At 39.8% G+C, this 26,712-nt stretch overlaps 1 protein-coding gene across 3 annotated transcripts in view; it reads right to left on the reverse strand.

Annotated features, from left to right (window-relative positions):
* The window catches only part of crb1 (crumbs cell polarity complex component 1), a 50,162-nt gene extending 23,946 nt beyond the window's left edge, over positions 1 to 26,216 (reverse strand). Inside the window, exons 1-9 of one of the 3 annotated variants that reach the window (XM_088349220.1) lie at positions 26,070 to 26,216; positions 20,236 to 20,472; positions 18,662 to 18,857; positions 18,444 to 18,493; positions 16,193 to 16,375; positions 9,564 to 10,532; positions 7,187 to 7,737; positions 5,354 to 5,519; positions 1,893 to 2,835 (exon numbers count right to left, since the gene is read on the reverse strand). In XM_088349220.1, coding sequence (XP_088205346.1) covers positions 1,893 to 2,835; positions 5,354 to 5,519; positions 7,187 to 7,737; positions 9,564 to 10,532; positions 16,193 to 16,375; positions 18,444 to 18,493; positions 18,662 to 18,857; positions 20,236 to 20,472; positions 26,070 to 26,145 — 3,371 coding nt within the window. In that variant the 5' untranslated portion in view covers positions 26,146 to 26,216. Of the gene's footprint in view, positions 1 to 1,892; positions 2,836 to 5,353; positions 5,520 to 7,186; positions 7,738 to 9,563; positions 10,533 to 12,831; positions 12,977 to 16,192; positions 16,376 to 18,443; positions 18,545 to 18,661; positions 18,858 to 20,235; positions 20,473 to 26,069 lie in introns of those variants that run through there. The other 2 variants (XM_088349218.1, XM_088349221.1) reach the window with 2 other exon arrangements.
* Positions 26,217 to 26,712: the final 496 nt, after the last annotated feature.

Here is a 26,712-nt window from a genome sequence, read left to right on the forward strand (position 1 = left end):
GAGAAACGTTAGCGAGTCTGTTGGCGGCACCGTCACTCGTTTCAGCAATTTTACATCATTTGTTTGTGTTTACTAACTAACCACGCTCCGAAAACTGTTAAGATGGTGACGAAAGGAGGAAAATTTTCCCCTGCCATTGCTTGTCGCGCAATGAGTGTTTTTTGTGTCACGTTGAAGTAGTACAGTGGAACCTCGGTTCTCGACCATAATCCGTTCCAGAACCCTGTTCGAAAACCGATTTGTTCAATCACCGAAATCGTTTTTCCCATTAAAAGTAATGTAAAATAGTTTTAATCCGTTCCAACACCCTGAATGTTTACCATGAACGTAAACATGAAGCTAACCCAGGCTAATCGTACGTTCGCGTTAGCGTAATCTTCCGTACGAAAGATTACGCTAACATGAACGTGTAAAAATGAAAAAAAAGGATTATGAATAGGATTTCTTACCTTTGTGGTGGACGGTGGAGAGAGAAAAATCATCAAAAGTTTTTCAACCTCTTCCAAAACTATGGCTTTCTTAAAGGCAATAGTTGTACGAACAACTTGTTTTTTTTCACCTGTCCTGCTTGCACCGACCTTCTTCGGAGGCATAATTAGGGGCTAAAACACCCGTACGCCGCTCAGCATCGCAACCTAGCGTACCAGCGTTCGAACTCCGATTTTTGACTGAACAGCGAAGCAAGAATTTCTCGAAATTTTTGGTCGAACACCGATTTGTCCGAACTGAGAGGCGTTCAAAAACCGAGGTTCCACTGTAATTCCTTCTATTTTGCAAGCACCTCGTCAGGCGTCCAGAACCTATGGCTTGTGAGCCAGATATGGCTCTTTATGAGTACATATGACTCGAAAATAAAATGCCAAACAACTTCTGACATATTTAGAGTCTGATAGGCGCAATGCTGAGTAAGGTCCGTGCCTTTTCGGAGCAGCGCTGGTATTCCAATGAGTTCAGTCCAGTATGTAAAGAGTATACCCCCCTACAGTTTACAGGGTGTCACACGAAAAGACCCCGTTTTGGGTGTTCATTGCTAAGGTATCCTTTATATGGAACCTCATTAGATAACGTATGTTCACTGTTGATACACTTTGTGATTAAAAAAACAAAAAAAACAAATTGTAACACTAACAGCCGCCTCTTTTGAGAGAACCAAGCTAAAAGAAAAAAAAAACAGTTCTCTAAATTACCATCTCTTCAGGGAAACTGATCAAAGAGGTCACCGTGGTTCTTTGACATACAAGTACTTTTTAAAGTAACTGAAATAGTTACTTTCCCTGGTAAAGAGTTACTTTTAGTATATAGTAATCCAGTTACTAAGTCAGTTAATGTTGGGAAGAGGTAGTGAGTAACTTTAACTAATTACCTAATTAAAGTAACGTGCCAAACACTGTCAAGTGGTCAAATATTACATCGTGTCCCTTTAAAGCAAATTACTTGAAATGGGGCCAATACATCCAAATCCAAAATATTTTAATGTGAAAAAAAATACGCCATGTGTGGACGGACAATTATTAAGCATTGTTAACGAAACAGTTTTTATCTGGATCCGAAAAATAAGCTCAAAGATATTCAGTCTTTGATCATGAAAGACATTATGAGAGTTTGCAGATATTAATTGCTGACATTCTGAGGGATTTTTAATTTGGTCCTAAACTGTGGGCGGCCTGCTGGACCCTAAGTGAATAGTCCCGCTCTATATCAGGAATTCTTTAGGATAAATAAAAAGAATCCTGAATTTAACTGCCCTCATGAGGGTGTAACTTCTGTTAATTCGGATGAACTTTGGCTTCTTTGTGCACGATCATGACAGAGGCATTTCAATTACAACACCGACGTGGCGGTCACAAGTTAAGAAAGGTACCATCATCGGTATTCTACCTTAGTGAACTTACTTGCACAGTGGTCCGGTGTAGTTATCAGGGCACAGACAGGCATACCTGTCGGGACCATGGAGGCAGGTTCCTCCATTTGCGCACAGGTGGTTCGCACAGATGTCTATCTCCTCCTCACAGTCCACTCCTGTGTATCCGAGTTCACAGGAGCACTCGTAGCTCAGGCCGTTGACGCTGCAGTTGCCATGTATACAAGGACCCGATGCACAGGTGTCGGTGAAAAAGCCGCAGTGCCTCCCTGCCCAGCCGTCGGCACAGCTGCAGTTGTAGTAGTGAAAAAAGTCCTGGCACAGGCCCCCGTTCAAGCAGGGATTGGTTGAACACACGGACGCCCCCGTGCAACCGAATAGCGGCGGGTTGAGTGACGTCTGGATGAATTTCTCCTTCTGTAAACGAGGGAGGTTCACCTGAGAAGAGCTGAAATAAGGAAGCGCAATCCCGCCCAATTCCACTGTACTCAAACACCCTGCCAGGGACCACCTGAGGCCAGGTGCCAAACCTCCTACGAAGATGTCAACTCCCTTCCTGAGGAAGTTCAGGTTGCCCACTTGAGCGCTGGAGGTGGCGGCTTCATCGACTTCGTCATCCAGCACCATGGTCCACTGAGACACATCGGCCCACGGTGCAGTCATGAACAAGTGGGCACTGTGCCATTCTCCGTCACTGACAGATCGCAGACTGCTTAGGCTGATGGTGGACTCTGCTTGTTCGTCTTTTTCCGACCCGCCTATGATTTTGGTGGAGCTCTGGAGCTCCACGAAGAGGAAGCCGTCCTGGACGGAGACGGTGACAAAAGCAGAGTCCTTCTCCGCATGCAGGATGGCAGCATTACGTTTCCGAGTGCGTAGGTTCACAGAGAGGTTGGTGAGGTTACGGAGTATGTGCCCATTTCCTCTATAGACCAATATAGTGCTGTCGTTCAGGAAAGTGGCATTGGAGTAACCTAAGATGACATGAACATAAACAAGAGTAGTATTTTGGATTGAGCTGATTTTCTGACAAATATGGTGCTATACATTAATGGTACATATTCAAACACAACTTTAATGCACTATTCAAACCTTGGAGCACCCACCTAACATTACAATGAACTTTCAGTGAGGTACGGGGAGGTTTGCTTCTGGTGAAGCAGTCAGATTTCCAATCTACTGTACAGCTAATCCATCATTGGATTGACAAGTCATACGTCTATTCTCTATTAATTTTTAGACACGACAAGTAGATTGCATATGATGCTAGTTCCTTATTTGGACTATTGTTGTGCATTACTGTTTGTTGTTTTGACTAACAGGACCTGTTTACATTATTGTCATTTTTGAAAAAAGATGTTGCTGTTGTTTGATCCCCACACCTTTTAGGGTGGATCTCTTTAATTTTAGTCATCACAGATACCTGGCTCAATCCGAGGATCCCCAATGATAACATACAGCTACAGCAGCTGGCTGATTTCTAGATTTCTTCCTGCAGTAAAAGGAGACGCCATCCAATTTTGTTGAACAGTACTAATGTATACTGTAAAGGCAAAAAAGACCATTCATATATTCATCTGCTTTCATAACCTAGGAGGTTTAACCTCTCAACGTTCCTGTAAAATTCACATGAAATCCTATTCCAAGATGTACCCAAAGTACATTGAATGCTGTTCTTGATCCGACCAATGATGCAGGTATGCTTTTGGGCAGATTTAATTTATCTGTCGGCATTATCCTGTGTTTTGGAGTAAATATTTTACGTGGTGAATTCACTAGACAGTCCTGGGTGTAATGACTCCATGTTTGCAAATAAGGATCTGATGAGCTGACTACCCAGAGGACTCAGTGGTGAGCTATCCCAGCTTTATAGTTTTTGGGTATCTTGTTTCAGACTGATCGTGATGTTTCTGGGATGGGTAAATTTTGAAAGCATATCTTGACTCCCAACAGCTTAAACTTTTCAATGATATATGGCATGACATATTTCAGTAAATGGTGACATAGCGGCGTCATGACTTTTCTTCTTCACCGACTGACATAAATAATTTGAGGTCTTCTCTCACTATTTTGGGTGTCTACTAAACTTTAAACCCATCAGAAACATTTAACGTGTTTTTTTTTCAAACTGGCATTTTTTTTTATAAAAATACCCAAACTGCTGTAGAGAAAAAATACTTTTAAAAAGTTATCGTCTTACCTTTCCTTATACTGATTGGCATCACACGCTTTGATATAAATTCCAGCTATGAAAACTTCTTCAGTTTGCGATTCTTAAGATAGAGGCAAAGCAATGGGACAAGAATTTCCAGATAACTTCGCTTGAATTACTGTTATCTTGCAAATCCTACTTCTATTTTTTGACCCCTAGGGAGTGCGCTAAATCAGAATCACTGGTCGTGGTCTATCGCCTCGTAAAATGAGGCACGTCGTTCTCAGATCGCCTCTCCTGGAAGCAATACTACGACAAGTGATTATTTTCGGCCGCTCCTTTTAGTATTTGAATAGTAAATGTGAAAACTAAGCGATATCTTCCCCGATTGCACGTCACTAACGATTAATACTAATAATCAATGTCGGCCATGAAAAAACAACATATAAAATTACCTAATCAATTAACTAAAATATGCAACCACATTTGTATTTGATAAACATCTTTTTCATGTTTTATATGATTATCAAGTATGAAAAAAATAGATTTACTTTACAATAGGTTCCAATCCAATGTCACATGCAAAACATATCCATATTAATCATGAGATAGGTTAAATTAAAACTTACACTAAGCTAATATCCTCAGTAACCCTGTATCATTTCACTGGGACTAAAACCTATTAGTTTGAGCATAAGATTCCCTGAGTTAAATAAACTGTAGTGGAAATGAATTCGCTTTTTTACAGATGTACAGTCGATAGATTAAATATTGGAGCGAAACAAAATATAAAGGATAAAAAACCCTTAACAATCGTTTCGTAATTTAATCATACACCCCAGAATCATATTTAATTTTGAGCCTCTGCAAAATCCCTAGCCCTAAAGACACAGGTTTTATGTAATTGATTTTCTAGTCCATCCCTCGTGACAGTGTTTTCTACCATGTGCCCCCTGAACTAAAATATGTCTAACCCCTTCTTATAGATTTGTGAGAAAATTGTTGGTGATACTATTTCAATAGGATATTGTCGATTTTCCGTGATGTACAAGGCCAAATTACTAAAACACTCACTGATCGCAGCTTCGAAATATTTGTTGAATTCCCTTTCTGAAGAGACATGTTTTTGTAAAACTGAACCGGTAGATCCTGTGATAGAAGAGATGGAAACAAGGCAAGTGTGGTCCTTTTTATGGAAAATTTCAAAAATCAGAGGGGTTGTAGGTCCAAACCTCTATTCCAATTGACGGAAACCTATTGATTTTGTTTTGCAAAATCACTGTCAAGGAGTTGACTCAGTTGACTATTTAACCTAAAATGACCCTTAAAGGTATACTTACATTCATATCCTTGGTTGAGTATCTTACACTCAGCGTCTGCAGGGCATGGGGACAGTTCGCACCATCTGACCTCTTCGCAGTGCCGCCCTCCTGTGCTTGGTGGGCACGTGCAAGTGAAATCGTCCCACAAGGTGTAACATAACCCCCCGTTCAGACATGGGTTCCTCTGAAAAAGAACAGTGTTGGGAATAAGGCTAAACAAAAGTTGCTATTGAAGTTGTACTGACACTCAGATAGACATTTTTAGTTGTTCCTGTGGTTTGAAGGAAAGAGAAACAACTGCTCAGTCTGGGAAGTTAGTCAAGATGATGGTAGAAACCCAAAGAAAGTCAAAGGGCCTGGCGACCGTTAAATAAGCTTAGCAAAACTGTAAAATTTGGGATCCAGTTTGTGTTTATAAACAAGCGAGGAACCCAGCCACCCATTGTTGGATCATAAAAAAGTTTTATGAGTGAACTCTAGTTGGTTCAAAAAATGAATTCTTACCCGACTGGCAGAACATTTAGCATGTTTTCGACTTGAACTTTTCTGGTTCGAGACATGTTATCTGGTTTGTTGAAAACAATAAGAAAAAAAACATCCTTGAAACGAACAAAATTGTATAATCTAGTTGATAGTGGGTAAGATAGGTAAGATATATTTTCTTATAAAAACTGTAAATGTTCTTCGAAATGATGAGCTCAAATGTCTCAAAACTAAAAGTGTTACGCTTAATTTTCTGCCCTGGTGGTAAGATTTTTTTCCAGTTTACATTTCTTATGAAATACATCAAGTGTTGGTGGTTCCCCCATTGGCAAAAGAATGGTTCTTATTTTACTTAAAAAGGCAGAGAAGCATGTCTTAACACTACAAAAGGAATACACTTAAAGTAGGCAAAGTTTTATGTTAATGTGGTAACAATGCTACTACATAATACGACTCAGTTCATAGCAACATTATGAAATACATATTTGTAAAAAAACTACAAAATAAAAAAATAAATGAAATGAAACAATGCTCATTTTTGTATTAACAATGTTGATTGTTACTTGATTGTTAATGGTTCATTAGTACCATCTGCTGGACATTTGCACTAACAGCAGGTCTGGTCTGAGTTTTCTCTGTCTAAGAAACACCTTTGACCTGGAAAAAGAGCACTCTTAAATGCTAATAAAAAATAATAATCTGAAAATTATCTTTACGTATTTTGAAATAATATTTTAATAATATTTTCAATGTTTGACAGCTTTGGGGGAGTTTTAAATTTTTGCATAGTGCATTCATTGGGAAATGTAATAACAGTGCTCTTTTATATAATCATCCTTAAAATGGGCAAATTATAATTTACAAAAAATATTTGTTACTAAGATTAGAAAAACAAATGACTAAGAGTAGAAAAACAGATTACCGTAATTTCCGGACTTTAGTCCGCAACTTTTGTCACACAATTTCAACCCCTGTGGCTTATGCAGAGATGCGACTACTGATTGAATTTTTTCTGACGCCCGCCAAGGGCTTTCAAGCAGAAAGGGTAAGAGTAAGACAGGTTGTGTGAGGAAGACGCATAGGTGGGTAGTAACAGGGTACATTTACACATTGAAAGTGTACCCTTACTCTACTACATTAGGCTACATTGAAGCAGTTACTTAAATACTCTTCACGTAGGTACTTGTCCGTCTGTCTCTGCTTAGGGCACATTATTTATTCATTTTGTTTCTTTTATTTAGATTTTACCAATGACCCAAACAACCACGAACGAGTTGGCACGTGACAGAAAATAATTGAGAAACACTGCTTATAAAGGGAAAGGAAAACAATTGCTAAATAGATAACAAACTTCAGTTAGTCACTCACACTGCAGGTGTTGTCCCCCGAGCAGCCGGCAGTCACATTCTCCTTAAATTGCAGAGGGAACGATGTCACTGATGCATCCAAACCGAAGAACTGCAACCTCCTGTCATTTATCCGGAGATCTTGGATGCATCCTTTAAAATGTCCACCCCAGATTTCCATTTCATCGCTCTGAGGCAGACCTCCGACATAGACGACGTCCCCGGTTTGCAGCCCATCGGTGCTGGACACCGACTCGGCTTGTTTGCGGGCATCCACGTGCAGCGTGAGCCGGCTACCAGTCACTTCCACGTCCACAAAGTGAACCTCGCCATCGTTGACCGTGCTTTCCCCCCTCAGGATGTCCGAACCAGAGAGCTGAACCCCAACTGTGCCGTCCTCCAGCCACACGTGCAGGTAGAGGGCGCTCCCGTTGCCCGCAGCCAGCAGGAGGCCGCCCGGTTTGCGCGTGCGCAGGAAGAGAGACATGGCGAGGCCCTGACCAGGGTCCTCCGAGACGATAAAGGCAGCGTGACTGAGGGCGTCTTCGTTCCCAAAGCGCGCTGACACATTTTCTGGAGATAAGGAAAAATATAAAAGTTTCACATTGAAATTATTTAAATAAAAATCACATTCTGCTCATTTTTGATGTAATTTTACTGTTTACTTTTTATCAGGGGCAATTTTAGGTTCAGAGCTTTAGAATTGGTTAATCAGGTAGAAAGGTAGATTTTCCGAAGGGCCGGTGTTAAAAAGAGCCGATTTCTTCAACTCCCAAAAGCCTCTTCAGATTGTTTTTGTTACATCTACCCTTATATTAAAAATTGTTATGTAACATAATGCACAAAATTACTTTTAGGTTAAATCTAAAGCTAGAAAAAAAGAATGAAAAAGAAACAACAGAATAAAAAAATCAAATAAAATCAAAAAGTGAGAAAAAATAAGAAACAATAATATGGGGAGAGTAAAAGGCGAGAAGACTCAAAAGAATACAAAAAAATGTGAAAAAAGCAAGGAAAAACTGGAAGAAATATTAAAAAAGACGAAAATGCTAGAAAAAAAATCTTGGGGAAGAAAAGATGAAAAAGAAGGAAAAAAAACAGGTCCTCTCACCATATAACTTCCTCACAGATGCCTACCATATCACTGGGCTGACAAATAAGTTCCTGTTGAGTCTCTCCTGTTCTCCATTTACATATGAGTGGAGCTTCTCTGCTTTAAAATGTGGGAAAACTAGGCTAAGAAGCTTACTGTCTCGGGAACTTTTGGAGGCCTTAATGCTGATATACACTGAAAAGGAAATTCTCATCTCTATAGACAATTAAATTGTCATCAACAAAGTGAAGGGACCAGTTTTTTTGCTTAGAAGGATTTGGGCGTTTTAAGTAGATGACTCCAAATGTGTGTAGTGAAGCTACTTTATAAGAGTGTGAAGCTTAACATTCTGTTGGAAAGGCAATTGCAATTTTGTTTTCAAATGACTGATACTGTACATAGGGAAATATGTTTTCATTTGTATCAGAATATTGATACAATTTTCTTTGAATTGAAATGTTAAAGTGTTTTCTGTTAACTTATCAAAATATACCTGAATTTCTTGTGACACTAGCTGAGCGAAAGAGGGCCATGGGTGGAGAGTGGTGCCAGGAATCAAATGGAATGAACCATTTCGGGGCAGTAAAGTATTTCTAACGATGCGTATTTCACATTTTTTATATTTTGATTATATATATAAGCTCATCCTGTCCCTTATTCAGGAAAAGATGCTGTAATTTTCGAGGGTTGCTTGAATTTGGTGGTGCTGCAACACCTGAAATGAGCTGGTTACGCTCATTCCGCTGAGCACATTGGCACAGTATTGGATGCAATTGGTATCAAACCCGGATCACTGAATCTTAGCCACTAAATTGCTGCGATTGTAGATGACCTAAGAAGAGGCATTCGATTTTATCTCTGATCACACTTTTTTTTTACTCACAGTGCCACATTGATTAACGTTGCAATGGAGCTTGAGGGAACAGAGTTCAACCAAAACAACGTTTTACAACGTGGTACCATGGGTAAAAATAATGAGATGATGAGTTAAAATCGAATGCTTTTTTCTATGTCATCTAGATCTCTAGTGGTCTAGTGCTTACACGGTGCGCATTATTATTTGTTATAATTATTATTACCAATATTATAAGTAGGGCATGCCGCGAGAATGTTGTCAAAAATGTAAGCAGTCCGTAGTACAAAACAGGTTGCGAATCGCTGGGTCATATGGTATAATTAACTGAAATTGCTGATCCCAACAACCGATAATGGCAAATGTTGAAACTGATCAAGGATGCCCAAACTTTTTCATACGACTGTATTTTAATTGTTGTGTGCGTGAAGTATTCCTGATGTAAAAACATACCATCCTCACAGTCGTGACCCTCGTAAGGCCTCGGACACTCGCACCGGTAGCTTTGCCACAAGTTGACACACACTCCATCATTTTGGCAGGGTACATCCAAGCAGCGGTCCCGGTGGCTGCAGCCGGGGGATACGTTCACAGCCGAGTTGCTCAACCACTCGCCGGGGACTATTAGCTGCCAATCCACCAGGACATCTCGCATGCAACCGATGAATGCGGGAATTGCAGAGTCCAGGCCCGAGTCCTCCTTGGATTCCTGCAGCAACCCTCCGATAAAAGTGTTCTGAGGAGGCCACGCCTGACCGTCCGTGTGACTTTGGACCGGCGCCGCCTTGTAACATGGCTGCCTCTCACATTGTGATGCATCGTGCCAGAGTCTCAGACTGAGGATCCGGTTTGTGAGGACAGCTTCTACAGTATGCCACTCTCCATCGGTGACTGTGTGAGACAGCTTCAACGCCCCGATCAGATTCTGTGCTTGGAGCTCGGCGGGAAATTGCCTCCTAAGCTTTAGGTGGAGCCCCCCTTCTTGCAGTTCCAGGGACAGTAGGAGGCCCCTGATGCTGCGCTGGAACAACACGGCCCTAGGCAGAACTGACTTAAAGGTGAGGGTGATGTTGCAAGAGATCTCGGCCTCCACAAAAGGGCTCTGCAGCAGAAGGTAGCCGCTACGTTCAAATGAGAAGGTGGTCGGGGTGTTGCAGAGTGGGCCGGTGTAGCCGGAGGAGCAGGAACACGTGTATCCGTGAGTTCCGTCCAGCAGGAAAGGATTGCAGGAGCCTCCGTTTTGGCATTCGTGGCCCTCACAGCCTGCCAGCCTCACCTGGCAGTTTGCACCACCAAAAAGGTAGCCGCCGCTACGCTGTTTGCTGCAGTGACACATAAAACCCCCGCCGTGGCTTTCACATTTCCCCCGATTCTGGCACGGGTTGGGGTTGCAGTGATCTATTAGCTCCTGGCAGAAGGAACCTGCGGAATCAAGTAAATTGGATCACTTTACCAGGATAGATGCATAACCGCCAACACTACTGTTTTACCCATTGGACTACCGCTATTTGCCCTTTAAAAAAGCCTTCCGCTTTTGAAAGTTTAAACAAAAACGAAAACATCTTGACTCAAGTCCACTATTTTATCACTGGCTGCTTTATTTTGAAGTGGAAAAGGTCATTGGTTTCCCCCTTTTATGTTTTTATATGCATACGTTTATACTTTTATATCCATTCTTTTTTTTAACCTTGTTTCTATTTGTGATGTATACTGTGCCTGATTTATTGCATGTTTGCACGCGGAGAAGAGGAAGTAATTTAATCTGTTCTCTATGTTGTGCAGATAGCAAATTTTACAACGAAGTCCATGGGCGTGAATAATCCACCCCCAATGATCACATTAGATTTCTGTTTTGGTAAACGTTTGTTACTTCCTATTTTAAAAAGCACATCTTTTTTTATACATCTATGTATTCTGGAGATGCATTGTGTTTTCCACGTAAAAATAGGCTGTGCGATAAACTCTATTGTTCTTTAATGTCAAAAGGTTAGCAAGTATGTACATGTTTACCACAACAATTTCCACGAACATTATATGTATTTGTTTATTTCAATTAGATTATTGTCACCAGGACCGAGTATTAATCACAATACACAGAGGCCCTAGTTAAAATTCAAAACAATTTATTCCATATCTCTTCCCGAAAACATTCTACTTAATGTAAGTGTGTACAGTAATCTTAATACTGTAAAAGGAACTATTCCTTGAATATTAAACAGTAACCTACTACTGTACACTACAAAATAAATTTAAAATGTTGATCATTTCAAGTGTATTTTTATAGTTAATTAATAACAGGTATACTTAAAATAACCAAAAAATAACCGGCAGATGACGACCTACCACCTTGTAGAATCGTTTAGTTTTGCTTATTTAATGGATGGAGTTTCTTATTGAATTCAAGAAACAAGCAAAAACTCATTAAAATGATTTTCACAGTGCAGCGTTGTGTTACTATCTTACTTAACTTATATATAATTTTTGTACCAATGAGTAGTTTAACCAATTACTTTTGACCAAGGAAAAAGTTCCCCTATGGTTAAGTTTAAATTTTCAGAAATGATTTGTAGCCGTCTGTCTGATTGTCTGTCAGTCTGATCAACGGAAGACGAAAGATAAAAGAAACAGTGCAACTATTGAAGGCAAGGAGAAAAGAGAAAATGTAAATGATACTGTAAACCAATATCAAGAAGCATGCAGCCTTTTGTTTCCACTTAAATTATTATAAAATTTAGACTCGTCTGGAGCCTCCATTCAACCCTAATGACAGGCTGAAATATGAAAGGATTGTGGAGTTTAAAACAGAGCTAGTAGAATATATTATGTCACTTTTTTCCACTTTTCCTTCCCCTCTTTACTAACTTTCTTGGGACCCATTGTTATGGGAGGTAAAAGGAAATAAAACAAACCAAATCACAATAAAATGAGATATTTCCCCTCACATACACAATCGGGACAGCACCTATTGACTGAACAGGAAGAAGAGATATGGCATCTACTATATAATCGACCCTCTGTTTTCTTTTTTACTTCTTAGGATTATTTTGCAAGAGCAAAAGCCCGCAATCCAGTAGAAATGGGTCTGCGTCCCACTTTTAGGTCCTGACCAACCATTTACGAAACACTGACTTAGTCAATTCAGATTTGCCTGCACATATATTTTTGCATATTTCAATTATTGCGTTATCGAAATCAAATATTTAAAACAAACCATCATAATATCACAATCCCTTCGTATAAATTAATTTGGAATGTATTTAGATTTTATTACATTCAGTTGATAATGTCAAATGATGGATTATCAATTAACATAATTGATTTACATCAAATATAATATTATAGTATAAAAGTAGAAAATGCATATTTTAAACTTAGAATCTACCTTTTGTTTAATAGCATTCTTTGGTTGTCTCAACAAACTCTTTTAAAGTTGAAATTTATGAGTCCAAACAATATAAAACAGAAAATAACACCAGAGTGATTTGCCATTTCTTCATATTAGCCAGTAAAGCCACTTTGTTACTTGCCAGCGAAGCTACTTAACTCTCCTGTGCTTCAGATTATTTTGTTAACATTTCATCTTGTAAATAAGTTTAAAGACTAAATACTTCACCACATATCCAAAAGTTGTTGCCCAGCATCAATAGAACTTATAAATAAGTTTAGAAAAAACAGGGGTGAACAAATACTATAATTCTTGTCCCCCTTTTATTACTGTTACCTGTTCCAAGCAACAGAATGGCCCATATCCATGGAGTGTGTATCCGCATCATGCCGTCACGCTTTCCCCTACAAACACCCTAAACTCGTTTAAGTGCACCATATTAATGCGAGCGTTTTGCAGGTGGTCTCTTCGTCTGCTTGTGTGTCGCCGTGCAAGGCTGAATAGGAATGGACCAGTAAAGCCAGATCTTGGGGATTACACTAATGCTATTTGGCCACTTGGCTGAGGAAGCTCGCTGCCTCAGGAAAGGGCACCATTTTACAGTACAAACATAAAGTGACAGTGTCGGAGACCGCTCGTAGACTAATTTACCGCCATTGTGAAATCAGTCTTGTGAAAGGCAGGAGACATATTAACTCATTTTGTGTCATAAATTTAAAATATGCTTTCAGAAGCCCTGTTGCTGAGTGCCAAAACATAAAAATAAGTTTGTTATTTTTTTTGAAAAGATTCTGAAGGCTTTGGCGCTGATTTTCAGAGAGTATCAAGCCCCTGGGAATGACTTCAGAATAATAATTTACCACTAAATAGCAGGAATGGCTGACATCAAAGCTTTGTCCACACATTGAGGAGCCACCACTTCCTCGTGATGCTTTCCCTATTCAGCTATCGAGAGTGTTTGGGACCGATACCAGGTGATCACATCACCGGAAAAATCGGGCTCTGAAACGTTCTGGCAAAGTTCCTGCATTGTTCATGCATAGGTTCAGTGTTTTTGCAATAATATGTTTTGCCAGTAAAGTTCCCTCGTGGTTATGGAAAGCATTGTTTAGATCAGGGGTCTTCAATCTTTTTCAAGCTGAGACCTACATTTTGTTACTAACTTGTGCAAAGGGCACCCAGTATGATATGCATTTCTAAAATAACAATTTATCATGTTATTACTATATTGTTACTATGTTATTACCAGGTTAAACACTTACAACCTGTTTTCTACTTTTACAACTTTAATGTCCAGCAACTCAGAATCTTGAAAAACGCACAACAAAGTGTTGATTAAAAGTATCTACTGGTACTTTTCAATGCAACAAAAAATAAACTATGAAAAACAAGAATAAACGCTCGGTTTGTCATGTCAATCACAAATCCCTAAAAAAAACACAGAAAATATAATTAAAACTATTTACAAATGCACAAAAAAGATAAAGCACAAAACAAATAACATTTTTATACTGAAAACAAAAACAGAGAATCCTTGAAAAAAAATCCACTTTGACCAATCACAAGAGGAAAAACAAGCATCTCGAAGGGAAACGACTCTTGATTGGTGGAGAGCTGGCTCTTGGAAGTGAACAACAAGAGATCTAAGAGCCGGTTTATTCGCGAACGACAGATCACTTAAGGCCATCACTGAAGGCTTAGGTGTGGAATGCACGCCCCACTACTGAATTTTAACTGAAAAAGGACAGTCTATTCAGCCAGAATGCAGAACATAATGCTCAATGCAAATCAGTAAAGAGGCAAAACCGTGACAAGCGAAACATGTTATAGTGAGGGTACACTGTACCACTGGTTTATGCCGCTTATCTATTGCATCAGCCATTTCCAAGATCCGGCCCGGGAGCCAGTTATGGCCCGTAATCAAATTTTTATTGGCCCGCAGCCTCTGTCGTAAAATAATAATATATGTTCTGGCAGTTATGTTGACCACAGTATAAAATACATTTGTTCAAAAAAAGATCACCATTTCAACAGATTATGGCAGTAGCCCTTTCGTCACCTTTCCCTTGGCTTTCTGTGAGAATTTCAGCACACCACATTTCCAAAATGGTGATTTTAATTAAAAAGGTAAAGTTGACTGTGCGGGCTGCTTCTAGAACAAGTGGAAATTGAAGTAGTCTTTCAGAAAAATCTGACACAACTGCTTCTGCCTGGTTTGCATAGAGAGTGTGGCTGTTTTTGAAGAAGATAATATCAAGAAGCACTGCCAGAGGAAACATGTTGACTACAAAAAGCTAACTGGAGACAAATGCTGTGAAAAGGTGAAGCAACTGGATGATGTTTCAACGGTACAAGTTCATGACGCTGATCGCCAAGCGCTGCAAACCTTTTACAAAGCCTTCAGCTGAGACAAAATGCTGCAGTGAGGCTTTTAACTAAGACAAGAAAGTATGATCACATGACCCGATTTTAGCTAACCTGAATTCGCTCCCTGTTAGCTTAAGATGTGATTTTAAGGTTCTGTAGGTAGTATACAAAATCATGCATGGACTTGCTCCCTCATATCTTTCAGACGTAATTTCCCCACATAATCCGGGCCGGAGCCTTCGCTCTGAAATTGCTGGTCTACGAGTGATCCCAAGAGCCTAGAAGAGATCCGCAGGTTCGAGAGCGTTCTCCATTCGGGCCCCGGTGGTGTGGAATGCTCTTTCCCCTGAGATTCGATCTGCAACCTCTGTGAAAATTTTTAAATCTAAGCTTAAAACACACTTTTATTTGATAGCATACGAATAACCTATATTTTATGTTGATAATATCTTTGTTATGTTTGTTATTGCCACATCCAGTGCGGCCTGGTCATCCTGGAAGGTGGATTCCCTCAAGTGCAGTCCTTTCTCAAGGTTTCTTCATGTTCTTTCTGTTGAGGTTTTTGAGCTCTTCCTTGCCCTCGTGTAGGTTTTGGATCAGGGGATGGTGTGATAATGGTGCGTGGTTTGTAATAATCTGTGGTCTGTGCAGCCCTTTGAGAGACTTTGTAATTAAGGGCTATACAAATAAACATGACTTGACTTGAATTTATTAAAGACTATTCAAAGAATACCAGGCTAAATAGTCGGCCTGTACACATTTTCAATATACCAAATCTCGCCCACTTTCTGAAAAGTTTGGACACCCCTGCATTGCACAGTTCCAGCTGGACTCAACGATTTTTTTCTAGAAAAGGCTGGAGGCAGCAAGGTAAATTATGGAAATTATAAGTCAGCTCGGACGAGGAGACGGCTCTAGTTTCTTGGTGACGCAAAAGAGTAAGCTAACCTGGTAGGAAACATTTGTGTGTGTGTTCATCGCCAACCAAACAGAGAAACGACTGCACTTCGTCAACTAATCACAGGGCAGAATCACAGGTAGCCAAAACTAAAAAAAAAAAAAGTTTTTATTCAGGTAATATGCCTACAAAAATGGCGACCTGCACCTTGATGACGATCCTCTCTGACCAACCAGTGGTGGGCAGTGACTGACATCACACTTTAGTCCAGGGTCAGCTAATTTGGAACCTCAAGAGAGGTGGTACGAATAAAGTGGTACCAGTTACCAAGATCCAGGTACTTTTTCATAATGGCGCAGTGAGGCAGAATGGAACCATGTAATAGAAAACCCCCATTAGTGAGTCAAACAATGTTTCATTGGAATGGACTACCTGTTGTCCCTGGAGGGCAGCTGCAGATGTAGCCTTCGGCGTGCTGTGGGTCGTAGAGTTCAGGTAGCATCGGCTCTATCCCAAAAAGGACCTGCCAGGACCTCTCAATGCAGCGGCCCCCATTCAAGCAGGGGTTACTGCCACATTCATTGATGTCTATTTCACATAGTTTACCCTCAAACCCTGAAATGAAAGCGGAATTTAATGACTTTCTGGCTTTAAGAGGGTCAAAACTACTTTACATAAAGACACAATTTATGTAAATGTCTCTTAAATATAGTAATCTAAAAACTCCTTTCCGCTTTTGTCAACAAGTGTGACGTAGCCAAGCTGCTTGTGCATTGTTGGGAAAAACAACATAATTTATGTCAGTTTATAATAACAGACTGACAGAGAAAAAGATCATAGATCGTGTATTGTAACATTTCAAATATGCACCAAGAATGTGGAAGCAGTAAGATACCAACTTTATTTAAGTGATCAAAGTAAACAGAAAAACAAACGTTTTTTTAATCGGTGCTACACGTAGTTTGGGATAACTACTTTGTGGAGATTGTGTGTTATACTTTTTTGTTTCGCATACAACGGCGGTCCATATCCGGTGAACAGCAAGTAAAATGCCTTTATATGACGGCAAATGAAATGGACAAAAATAGTAGCTCACTTGAACAGTTCATATTTACAGTAGCTTAATTCACACTCAAGTCTAGAAGAATGGACTTTCCTTGGCTTGCACCCAACTTAAAAACACAGACCGCTTGCTACTTTGCGCTCCGGTTATCGCTGATTCACTCCTTTTCAGATTTTTAATTGAATTGTCATTATTGTCACTAATATCAATGTATCTTTCATTGTGCTCAGAGAGAGTTTACAGCAAGTGCTGCACGGGGCTGATTGGGTGGCCGTGGACAGGGTGGGCGTGGCTGTTTCCGTAGGTAACTGTGATAGGTTGGTGTATGCTGTCAGTCAAAGAGCAGGGATGGGCATGCGCAGTCTACGTCTTCAAATCAAAACAAACTGGGAAGGGTAGCGGCTGCTAGCTATCAGCGACTCGTTACATTGAAAAGAAATTCAGCAATGAAATCGGACTCTGAGGAAAGTCAGAAGAACGCAAAGAAATGTTCATCACCACTGGATGCTCTATTGATTGTTATCGGGTCAGGAAGAGAAAGTAATAGCGAGGCTGAAAATCCAGCCTACTGCTCGGGCTAAGCTAACAAACCTTTTAAGCTACCCCTGCTGACCCTGTATCTTGACAACACCAGATCCATTAACCATGAAATAAATGACCTGTAGCTACAATTTGTGAGAATACGCTAACTTTGGGACTCTTTTATTATAATCATCACAAGGACTTGGCTCAAAACAAGGACACCCGATGATAGCGTGCAGCTAGCCAGCCGCTTTCTAAATTTATTTCTTACTCTGAAAGGAGAAGCCCTCTAATTTAGTTTTACTTTTGTGAAATGACAATAGCATCATCCATTCAACTGCAAGTTGTTTGTAATTTATAGATCCATAGTCGTTATTTTGTTGAAGTTGTATACTCTCAGTCGGTAATGACATCATCACAAGGTAGGTTTAACTCTTTGGAGGCTTTTATGAAGGTGCAACGCTCCTTCACGGATTTCCACTTTTTGTGGGAAGTTCTGGTCCGTATTACCCGGAAAACTGAAGGATCTCTGTACATCATCTGTCTTGGTGGGATCAATAATAATGATTATAACTCAAATAATCAATACTTTTGTTATCAACAATTTAATGATGCATTATTATTAGATATGTATTATATAAAATATACATGAACAATTGTTTTTATTGTAAGTATTGTCAAAATGATATACTTTGCTTGCACTGCTAGACATTGGTAGCCAATACAATTCCCCGAGACTCATCCTACTAAGGCATTCAGGCTTCAAGTGAATCTAAACCAGATAACACAATAACATAACAAATAAAATGGCTGAATCAATATTGACCTGAGCTTTCCACCGGTTTCTTGCCTCAACACTCTGTGCCCAAACTATAAGTCTGACTGTATAATACTTTACATTGAACGTGGGTTTTCAAAGGGACCATCTATAAAAAATTACCTGAGCCTGTTGTTTTTGTAATTTTTGACACTAAAACTCGACCTCCTACGCCTGCTGTTCTGCGTCAACAATGCACATATAGTACATCCTGTGGTGATCTGGTGATGACGTAGTCTGGTAAGGGATCTAATGAAATTGTGAAAGCATGCCATTATTACCTGGCAAGCACTGGCAAGTGTAATGACCCTGGCTCTCCATACAGGTGGCACTGTTGAAACAGGGTCGAGAAGAGCATTGTTGTCTGAGGCCTGTGCAGTGCCTGACAGTAAAGGCAGTTAGTGAGCAGCCGCGGCTATATTTGGATCACCATTACGTTAATGGCAATAAATCTACCCATATATTTCTCCATTGTGTTTTTTTTTCTTGAGTAGCTTACCCATGCACTGCTTCCTTACACTGATTCCCATTTTGGCATGGCTCTTCTCTGCATTTTCCAATGTTGATTTCACACCGGTGTCCCTGGAAACCGGGCAGACAGGTGCAAACGAAGCCACTGGCGTTTCCGTGGCAACTGCCGCCATTGAGACATGGCCCGAATTGACACTCATCAATCGAGACCCCACAAGTGGCCCCTGCGACAATGAAAGCAAGCAGATGTCAGTGCGAAACAGAAGCGGCTTTTATGTGGACTGGCTGTGATCATACGCTACATGGAAAGTATTTCAGTCTGCATCGACAACAAACATTGCGGCTTCACTTTACTAGACTGCTTGAGGCACGAAAGAAATAAAGCCACCTGTTGAAATCCCGGATACTAGTTGTTGTCCACAAAGCTTGTATTGTTTACTGTATTTCCACAGCCCGCGTTAGCCTGAGGGGCCTGTATTGATAAAATGGACATTGCCTCTTTTAGCTTCAAATATCTTTAGTCAGTTGAATCAACTGATTATATACACATTGGTTAGCCAATAAAAATCTGAACAAAAAAATGGTACGCAAATGTACAGAGTGTATTTTAATTGATCCCAAAATAAACGTGCATACTGCCACTTGTGATTCAGTATTACACACCATTGTTACGCGCAAGTGTGCACAATAGTGATAGAGGCGCACAAAGAGAAGTCAAACATTTATAACTCTCTCAAAATGTCTAAAAATGGCCTAAGTAACATACACAGTTCCAGAGGTTTTAGTGTTGTAAAATGGTCGTCTCCAAATGGCCACTTTTGGAAACGCTTAGACGTATCCGTAGAAAAATGTGTAAAATACAATGTATAGTTTTTCAGATTGCGGCTCTTGGCCAATAAGAATGCGGCTCTTTGCCTCATCATATTTTCCATATACTGTGGCTCTTTGCCTCGTTTCATGTTTAGTTTTTTTCTCCTCTTTAAACACACTTGAATCCGTCAGAGTTAATCACAAATAATAAAAAATATTTTGAAATTGATTTGGCAGATTTGTTGTTTTTATGCTGCTCCGTACACATAACTGACTGCCAATCATCTGCGTTGGTTACGTCTAATGCCGGTCAGTGCGTGGTGTGTTTTTTTTTTTGACTCTCACAGTTAAATATTTCGGCTCTTTTTGTCAAGCTATTGTCTTACTTGTCTTCCCACTAAGATGCCCATGCTACATTCATCTCCAGGTATTTGATTGCAAAAAATTCAGGTAAGAATTAAAACCTTCTATTTATGTGTGTCCCAACTCAGATTACTCAATGTTAAGAACACTTGCAGTGATTTTATCAGCTTGGGATAACATTTCAACGTATTACCTTTAAGAAGAGACTAGAACCGTCCATATTCTCCAAAAAGTTCAACAACAGCATTCAATTTACTTTGGATATGTCTTGGATTGGGACTTTAGGGGATGTTTACCAGAACGTTAAGCGGTTAAGTGAAAGCCTACACTGAAAAGAAATGCTGTGCCATTAGCAGTTGATTTTGCTCTTTTAAAGTATATTTCTAAATTATGACAAAGTAAACTTATATCTTGCTAGTGTTACCTTACCGGTAAAGCCAGCAGCACATAGACAGGAGAAATGGCCCACCCTGTCCTCACAGGTGCCCCCATTGATGCAAGGCTGGGAGACACATTCGTTGACATCAATCTGGCAGTGAGCACCCTGGAAGCCCGGTACACAAAAGCAAGCGTAGCCATCCTCGCGCCTTTGACACAAGGCTTGGTTTTGGCACGGATTTGGTGAGCAGAGATCTACACCTGCAGGGCGCTCCAAAGGAGCTGAGCCTGAAAAAATATGACCACAATTTTTGGAACCTTTTTTTGTACAATCATCATGCCAAGCATCCAAAATATAGTACAATATATTTTGGATTCACAATGCTGTTTTTGAGCGAGTTAAGATCTGTTTCATCAGGAATGATATGAAGTCCTTCCTTACAAACACCAATGACATTTTTTTATGTTTTTGTTTCTTACAGTTGTCAAAACCGGGGTTTTTAACCAGTGGGCCAGTGCCCACTACATACATGAAATGTCAACTATTTATCAAAAAAGAGAACAATAATCTAAAATGATAACAGACTTAATTTTTTACAGCAAATCACACAATCACATGCATTTTACAAGGATACTAAATAAGATGTAGTTTTATAATGGAAAGAAAAGACAACTTAAACCTGACATTTCTGTCTTTCCTTGATGAAAGATCATCGATAATATCGTCATAAGCAATCGGCTCCCCTATTTCGTGATCATTGCTGATGACAGCAAGCCCAGTGAGCTGTTCCCGAGACATGGTTGACCACAGGTACGACTTTATCAACTCGTTTTGAAAAGATCCTCTCTGCTTGAGTCACCATGACTGGCAGAGTGAGTGCAATCCTGAGGGCACGACAAGCGGTCAAGGCTAAACCAATTTACCTGAGTGACCTCATAATCCATGTTGTATCACATATGTTATGCAGTTAACACAATTTAGAACTGTGCAGTAGTTGGCCTGTATTTTCAAAGTTTTGAATAATGTACATCTTTGGTAAGATAGGAGCCACCAACGAATTCTACTCTCGGCCATTCATTTTGAGAGACCCATTCAGAGGTGAACTGTACCCTGTCTGAGCCGCCCCTACCCTACGCTGTTCCTCGTCTCATTGACAGTCGCTCTGCACACCTTCGCAGCAAGCAGGGCGTCAAAGCTGCAACGAAGTGGCGCCCATTTGTCAAGAGGCAAAGTCATTTGTGGTTAGATAATACAAAACCTTTTGCAGTGCACATTTATTATTTTTTTTGGGGGGGGGGGAGTTCTTGTGCCGCCCCTATGTGTCATGGTAAAAATGCTGCCCGTGCCTAAAACCGAGACTGCGTACGTATACAACTCCAGACCGCAACGTAATTGACGCACAAGCAGACACAGGCAGAATAGGGCCAGGGCAACCGTTAGGCCAATCAGAATTGCAGAACACAAAGCACAATGAAAATCCACAAAAAGTAAACTACGATACAGCAAGGGATTACTGTATTGTAAAAGAAATATAGAATATATTGAAGTTGATTGACATTTTATCTTTTTCAATGTCTTGGATTGGGATTATAGGGGAATTTTACAGGAACATTAAGGGGTTACGTGGAAAAACATGGCTGATGGAAAATGCCGCCGCTTATCTTGGTCCTGTCCCTTCAATGTCTAAACACTTTTCACAATAATGTATTCAGAAATAGGTTGACAACATGACGTTGAGGTTTGAGCAAGGGGTTATTTTCCTCCTGGATCAGAGGCTTGCTTCATTCAAGTATGTTATCATTTCTGTGTAAACCTTTTTAAACAAAGTGTGTATTTAATATTCACTATTAATTTACCCTGGTGATCATTTTCTGGGGTCGCACATTTTGTATGTAGCTCCCATCCAATTGTTTTTAATGACAAAAGCTCTTTATGAGATTCATAGACCGAAAAAGCGCACACGGAAATGAACACTCAAGACCACTCTACTTAAATCGCAAGCGCAACAAAGTGTGGTTACTGCATGGATGTGAAGTGGGTCTTGCACAGCATTGATGGTAAAACTGAAACATTAAAATGAAGCTCCGCTGCACACATGAATGCACACGCCGGCAGTAATCCTCCTTCAAGTGTCCAATCAGGCCGAGTGCTAACCCAACAGACGGCCCTTGTGCTCCATGATTGACTCATCTAAAACTTGCAATCATCTACAAAAGTACCCACTTTGAGACAAGGCTAAGGAATATGCAAATTTATTTAAAAAAAAAACTATTAAAGGGACAATGTGTATTATTTAGTGCCTCCTAGTGGTACAAAAAAAACTTCATTTACATATCAGAATCCGTACCTAGTAGTTGCTGTCATGTTTGTCTGGCATCTTTCTGCTATTCTGTGCTTATTCAGCACTTGTTTTCATTCTGATCAGACAATACAGTCTCATTTAGGGTACAAATGATACACAATCCCGCGACCCTAATAAGGATAAGCGGTACAGCTAATGAGATGAGATGAGATGATACAAAATGTACTTTAAGGGAATGTGCAGATGATTAATGGGAGAAAAACAATCTGTTTTGCAACAAATTAGTTTTAAAAATCAATATGGAATCGATTTACCTCTGCATAATCCATTATTTATCTATAAAACCACAAAGTGAGCGGCATATTTTTTTAAAGGCAAAATGTAATTCTAAAATTTCAAAGTAATAGTATTTTCTGGGCTATATGGGGCGGGAGTAGCTCAGGAGGTAGAGCGCTCGTCTTGGGATCAAGCGATCCAAGTTCGAATCCCGGCTTGTCCGTGTTACATGTCGAAGTGTCCTTGGGAAAGACACTGAACCCCTAATACTCCCAATAAGCATGTTAGCGTCTTACATGGCTGCAATATTAGGCCGCTATTGGGAAATGTGAAGCACACTGTAAAGCGCTTTGGGAAGTCATTGACTTGAAAAGCGCTATATAAATGCAGATAATTTCATATAAACAAACATTTGCGGGAAATTCATGTGCTTTAGAAACTGTTGCGCCTTGTAGACTCTGAAATACGGAAAATAAAATTGGAAGTGCATGATTATACCGAAATGTTGCTACATTTGGTAACCCATTATAAATGGAGTGGTGGAACTAGATTTCATGCTAGTTTATATTCTATAAAATAAATATATTTTGGATTCACAGACTGTTTTTATTTTTTATTCAGCCCTGGCTGCACAGGGGAGAGGGGCTTAGCTCAGAGAATGGGCCATTAAAGGAGCTGTACGTAATTTGTTACTCTCTTCCACCATATCCTGGCTTGTGTCATCCATCATTGCAGCCACAGTCAGCTCATTTCTCATGTATGTGCAAGTATGTGCGTTTTGAAATGCACTCGTTTAAACCCTCCTTTTCCACCTTTGGGTTTTGGGTTGAAAGTTGGATTCTACTTGAAGCAGGCCTTTTCTTACTTTCACCGTTTTCATGCTATACTGACAAATATAAATAAGCTCTGCACATGGGACAGGAGGAATGCACTGCATTAAAGAAAGGAAGACTGCGGCTGTGTATTGTGAGATTTTGGGGAACAACCTCCTTTCCTCAGTAAGAGCGTTGAAGATGGGTCGTGGCTGGGTCTTCCAACATGACATTGACCTGAAGAACACAGCCAGGAAAACCTAGGAGTGGCTCCGTAAGAAGCATATCAAGGTTCTAGCATGGCCCAGCCAGTCTCCAGACCTTAACCCAATCGAAAATTTTGGGAAAGAGCTCAAACTCCGTGTTTCTCAGAAACAGCCCAGAAACCTGATTGATCTAAAAAAGATCTGTGTGGAGGAGTGGGCCAAGATACCTTCTGCAATGTGTGGAAACCTGGTGAAGAACGACAGGGAACGTTTGACCCTTGTAATAGCAAACAAAGGTTACTGTACCAAATATTAACATTCATTATCTCAGGTGTTCAAATACTTATTTGCAGCTATATCACACAAATAAATCGTTAAGAAATCGTGCATTGTGATTTCTGGATTTTTCTTTATAGTTTATCTCTCTCACAGTGGACATGCACCTACGATGAAAATTTTAGACCCTTCCATAATTTCTAAGTGGGAGAAATAGCAAAATAGCAATCAATATCCAAATTTTGCTGTAAATTACTGCCAACTGGCTCATTTTCACTCATCAATTCCATCTTGGTCTCAACAATAATAATCTAGAATCAACTAAACCACATGTATCAAAGTCAAGGCTTGGTTCGGCCCTTGAGATAATCCTCATGATTGCCAGGGTTGGGTAGGGTTACTTTAACTTGATTACTTTCAATTACTTTTGGATTACTCCAATACCAAATATGCTAATAAAAGACAAAAGAAACTAAATATGAATACAATTACTAATTTTTGTGCAGGCTTGGGGAGTAACGGAATACATGGAACGGCAAAAATGATGTTGGCAAGTTGTTTGGATTTATTTTCATTTCGTTTCTGTCGCATTTTATGTTCGTTTTGCCGGAGATCAAAGAGATCAAAGCCGGGAGAGAAAGCTTACCACGTGTTGTGAGCCATAATTGTATTCATATTTAGTTTATTTTGTCTTTTATTAGCATATTTGGTGTTGGAGGAATCCAAAAGTAATTGAAAGTAATCCAGTTAAAGTAACCCTACCCAACCCTGTGTATCACACACCGGGAATCGTGATATAAATTTGTTTTCGCTGTACGCTACTTCTCCTTGCACTTCATTTTATTGTAATTTAGTGAATGATCGAAAATTGATTTTTTTTTTCTTTGAGGTGATTTTAGCCTACTTTTCACAAAATATAAGAAATGGGCTATGATGGTGCCTTAATATTACCTGCTCATTTCATTTAATGTTTATGTAATGGGGATTTCATATCAAATTTACACCATTCATATAAATTTGGCCTTTTTTGCCTGCTGAAAAACAAGATGACTGACAGAGCAACAAGAAAGTATTTCTTTATTTGTCTGAGCAAATTGGAATCTATTTGTTAGCTTTTTAATTAGCTTCACAAGACTGTTTGTTGGTCATTTTAAAAATTTTCAACATTCGATGAGTCCGGCTCCCTCGGCACGTTGCCCAATTTTTTTATTCCCATCTTCCATCTGTTTGACTTTGACACCCGTGATCTAGGATCAACTAGGCAAACATGATTTAACAATCAATTAATCACCCAATTAAGTCGCTATCCCTTATCCTAATTACATAATGTTGTCTTTCTTTGGACAACTACTTTCAGTTTAGCTGCAAAAACTATGTTTGAAAAGTAGGCAAAATTCGAAAAGCTTTACTTCAGAGGAAATTGTGACAAGTTGTACATTACTCGGCACAGTAATGCTCTTGGTTTTTCACTATTCCCCTCTGACTGCGTTCAGTGGATTCAGCGGTACAGTTGACAGATCCGACCAAGCATGCAACCCCAGCTTGTCGTCTTTTCAAATGTAAATAGCCTCTGAGGGTTTCCCTTTGTTTGGCCCTATCTAGAGCCTCAAATGGCACATGAGGCACACCTGACATCTCTCAGACCATTGCATGTACCCTGACGTATCTGCTTGTCCGTTTGCGTGTCTCAGGGTGATAACAACTTAATGACGGATAGTGTCTCTTCTTTCCCTGTATTATGTTCTCCATGCACGTCATCCCCCTAGAGTCACGCTACTAGTCCCCACTGTCAATCTTTATGATTACAATGTAAGCTCAGCTGTTCCCTCAGACCTCACTGTTGGCAATGCTGCCAACTCATCGTCTACTACTAAAATTCGAATAATACGCTTGAATAAAACTGATCTTTGTCTTTAACGATAAAAAAAATCTCAGCCCTGCCAGGTGTGAGAGTTACATGTAACTTATTAATTCAATTTGGATACAACAATAGTGAAAAAGAAATCACTTACCATGTATCACAAACAGTGAGGAAATTAAAATTGTCCAGGTTGGTGTTTTAAATCCAGGATAACAAATTACATCCATAATCGTGACAGGGAACCATCCTGCTTGTCTTAAGCCTCAAAATGTGTTTATAAGGGAGATGTTGCGGAGCTGTCTGCTGGGTCGCATGTGTTGTCAACTCCAGAGCCTCTTCAACACACACTTGTGCTTCTCACTGGAGCACCTCTTGGAGCCTTCATCACATGTGGAAAAAAAGAGCCAATCGAATCCAGGGACAAAAGAGATTGAGGTGGCATAATAAAACAGAAAAGGCCACACTAGCGAATACAAATTAATAAAAATAATACATGTATAGTAAATATAATACAAAGATAATTTAAAAATGCTTTTTTAGATGATAAGATATGAGAACAACATAAACCTTACCATGTAAAAAAATAAACTTAAGCGTACTTTCATAAATAAAGGAATGTGATGAGAAAGTCTTTATTCATTAATTTTCAACCACTTATCTTCTCAGATGACTTCAGCAGCAGGCTCCCGGGACTAATAGCCAGTCGCAGGAAACATATAAACAAGCACTTATACACATATTTACTGTATGTCTATGGACAATTTAAAGGGACTAATCAACTCGAGCTCCTAGAG

Source organism: Urocampus carinirostris, chromosome 12 (assembly GCF_059441175.1).
Source record: "Urocampus carinirostris isolate Australia breed hairy pipefish chromosome 12, RoL_Ucar_1.0, whole genome shotgun sequence".
NCBI classification, from domain to species: Eukaryota; Metazoa; Chordata; class Actinopteri; order Syngnathiformes; family Syngnathidae; genus Urocampus; species Urocampus carinirostris.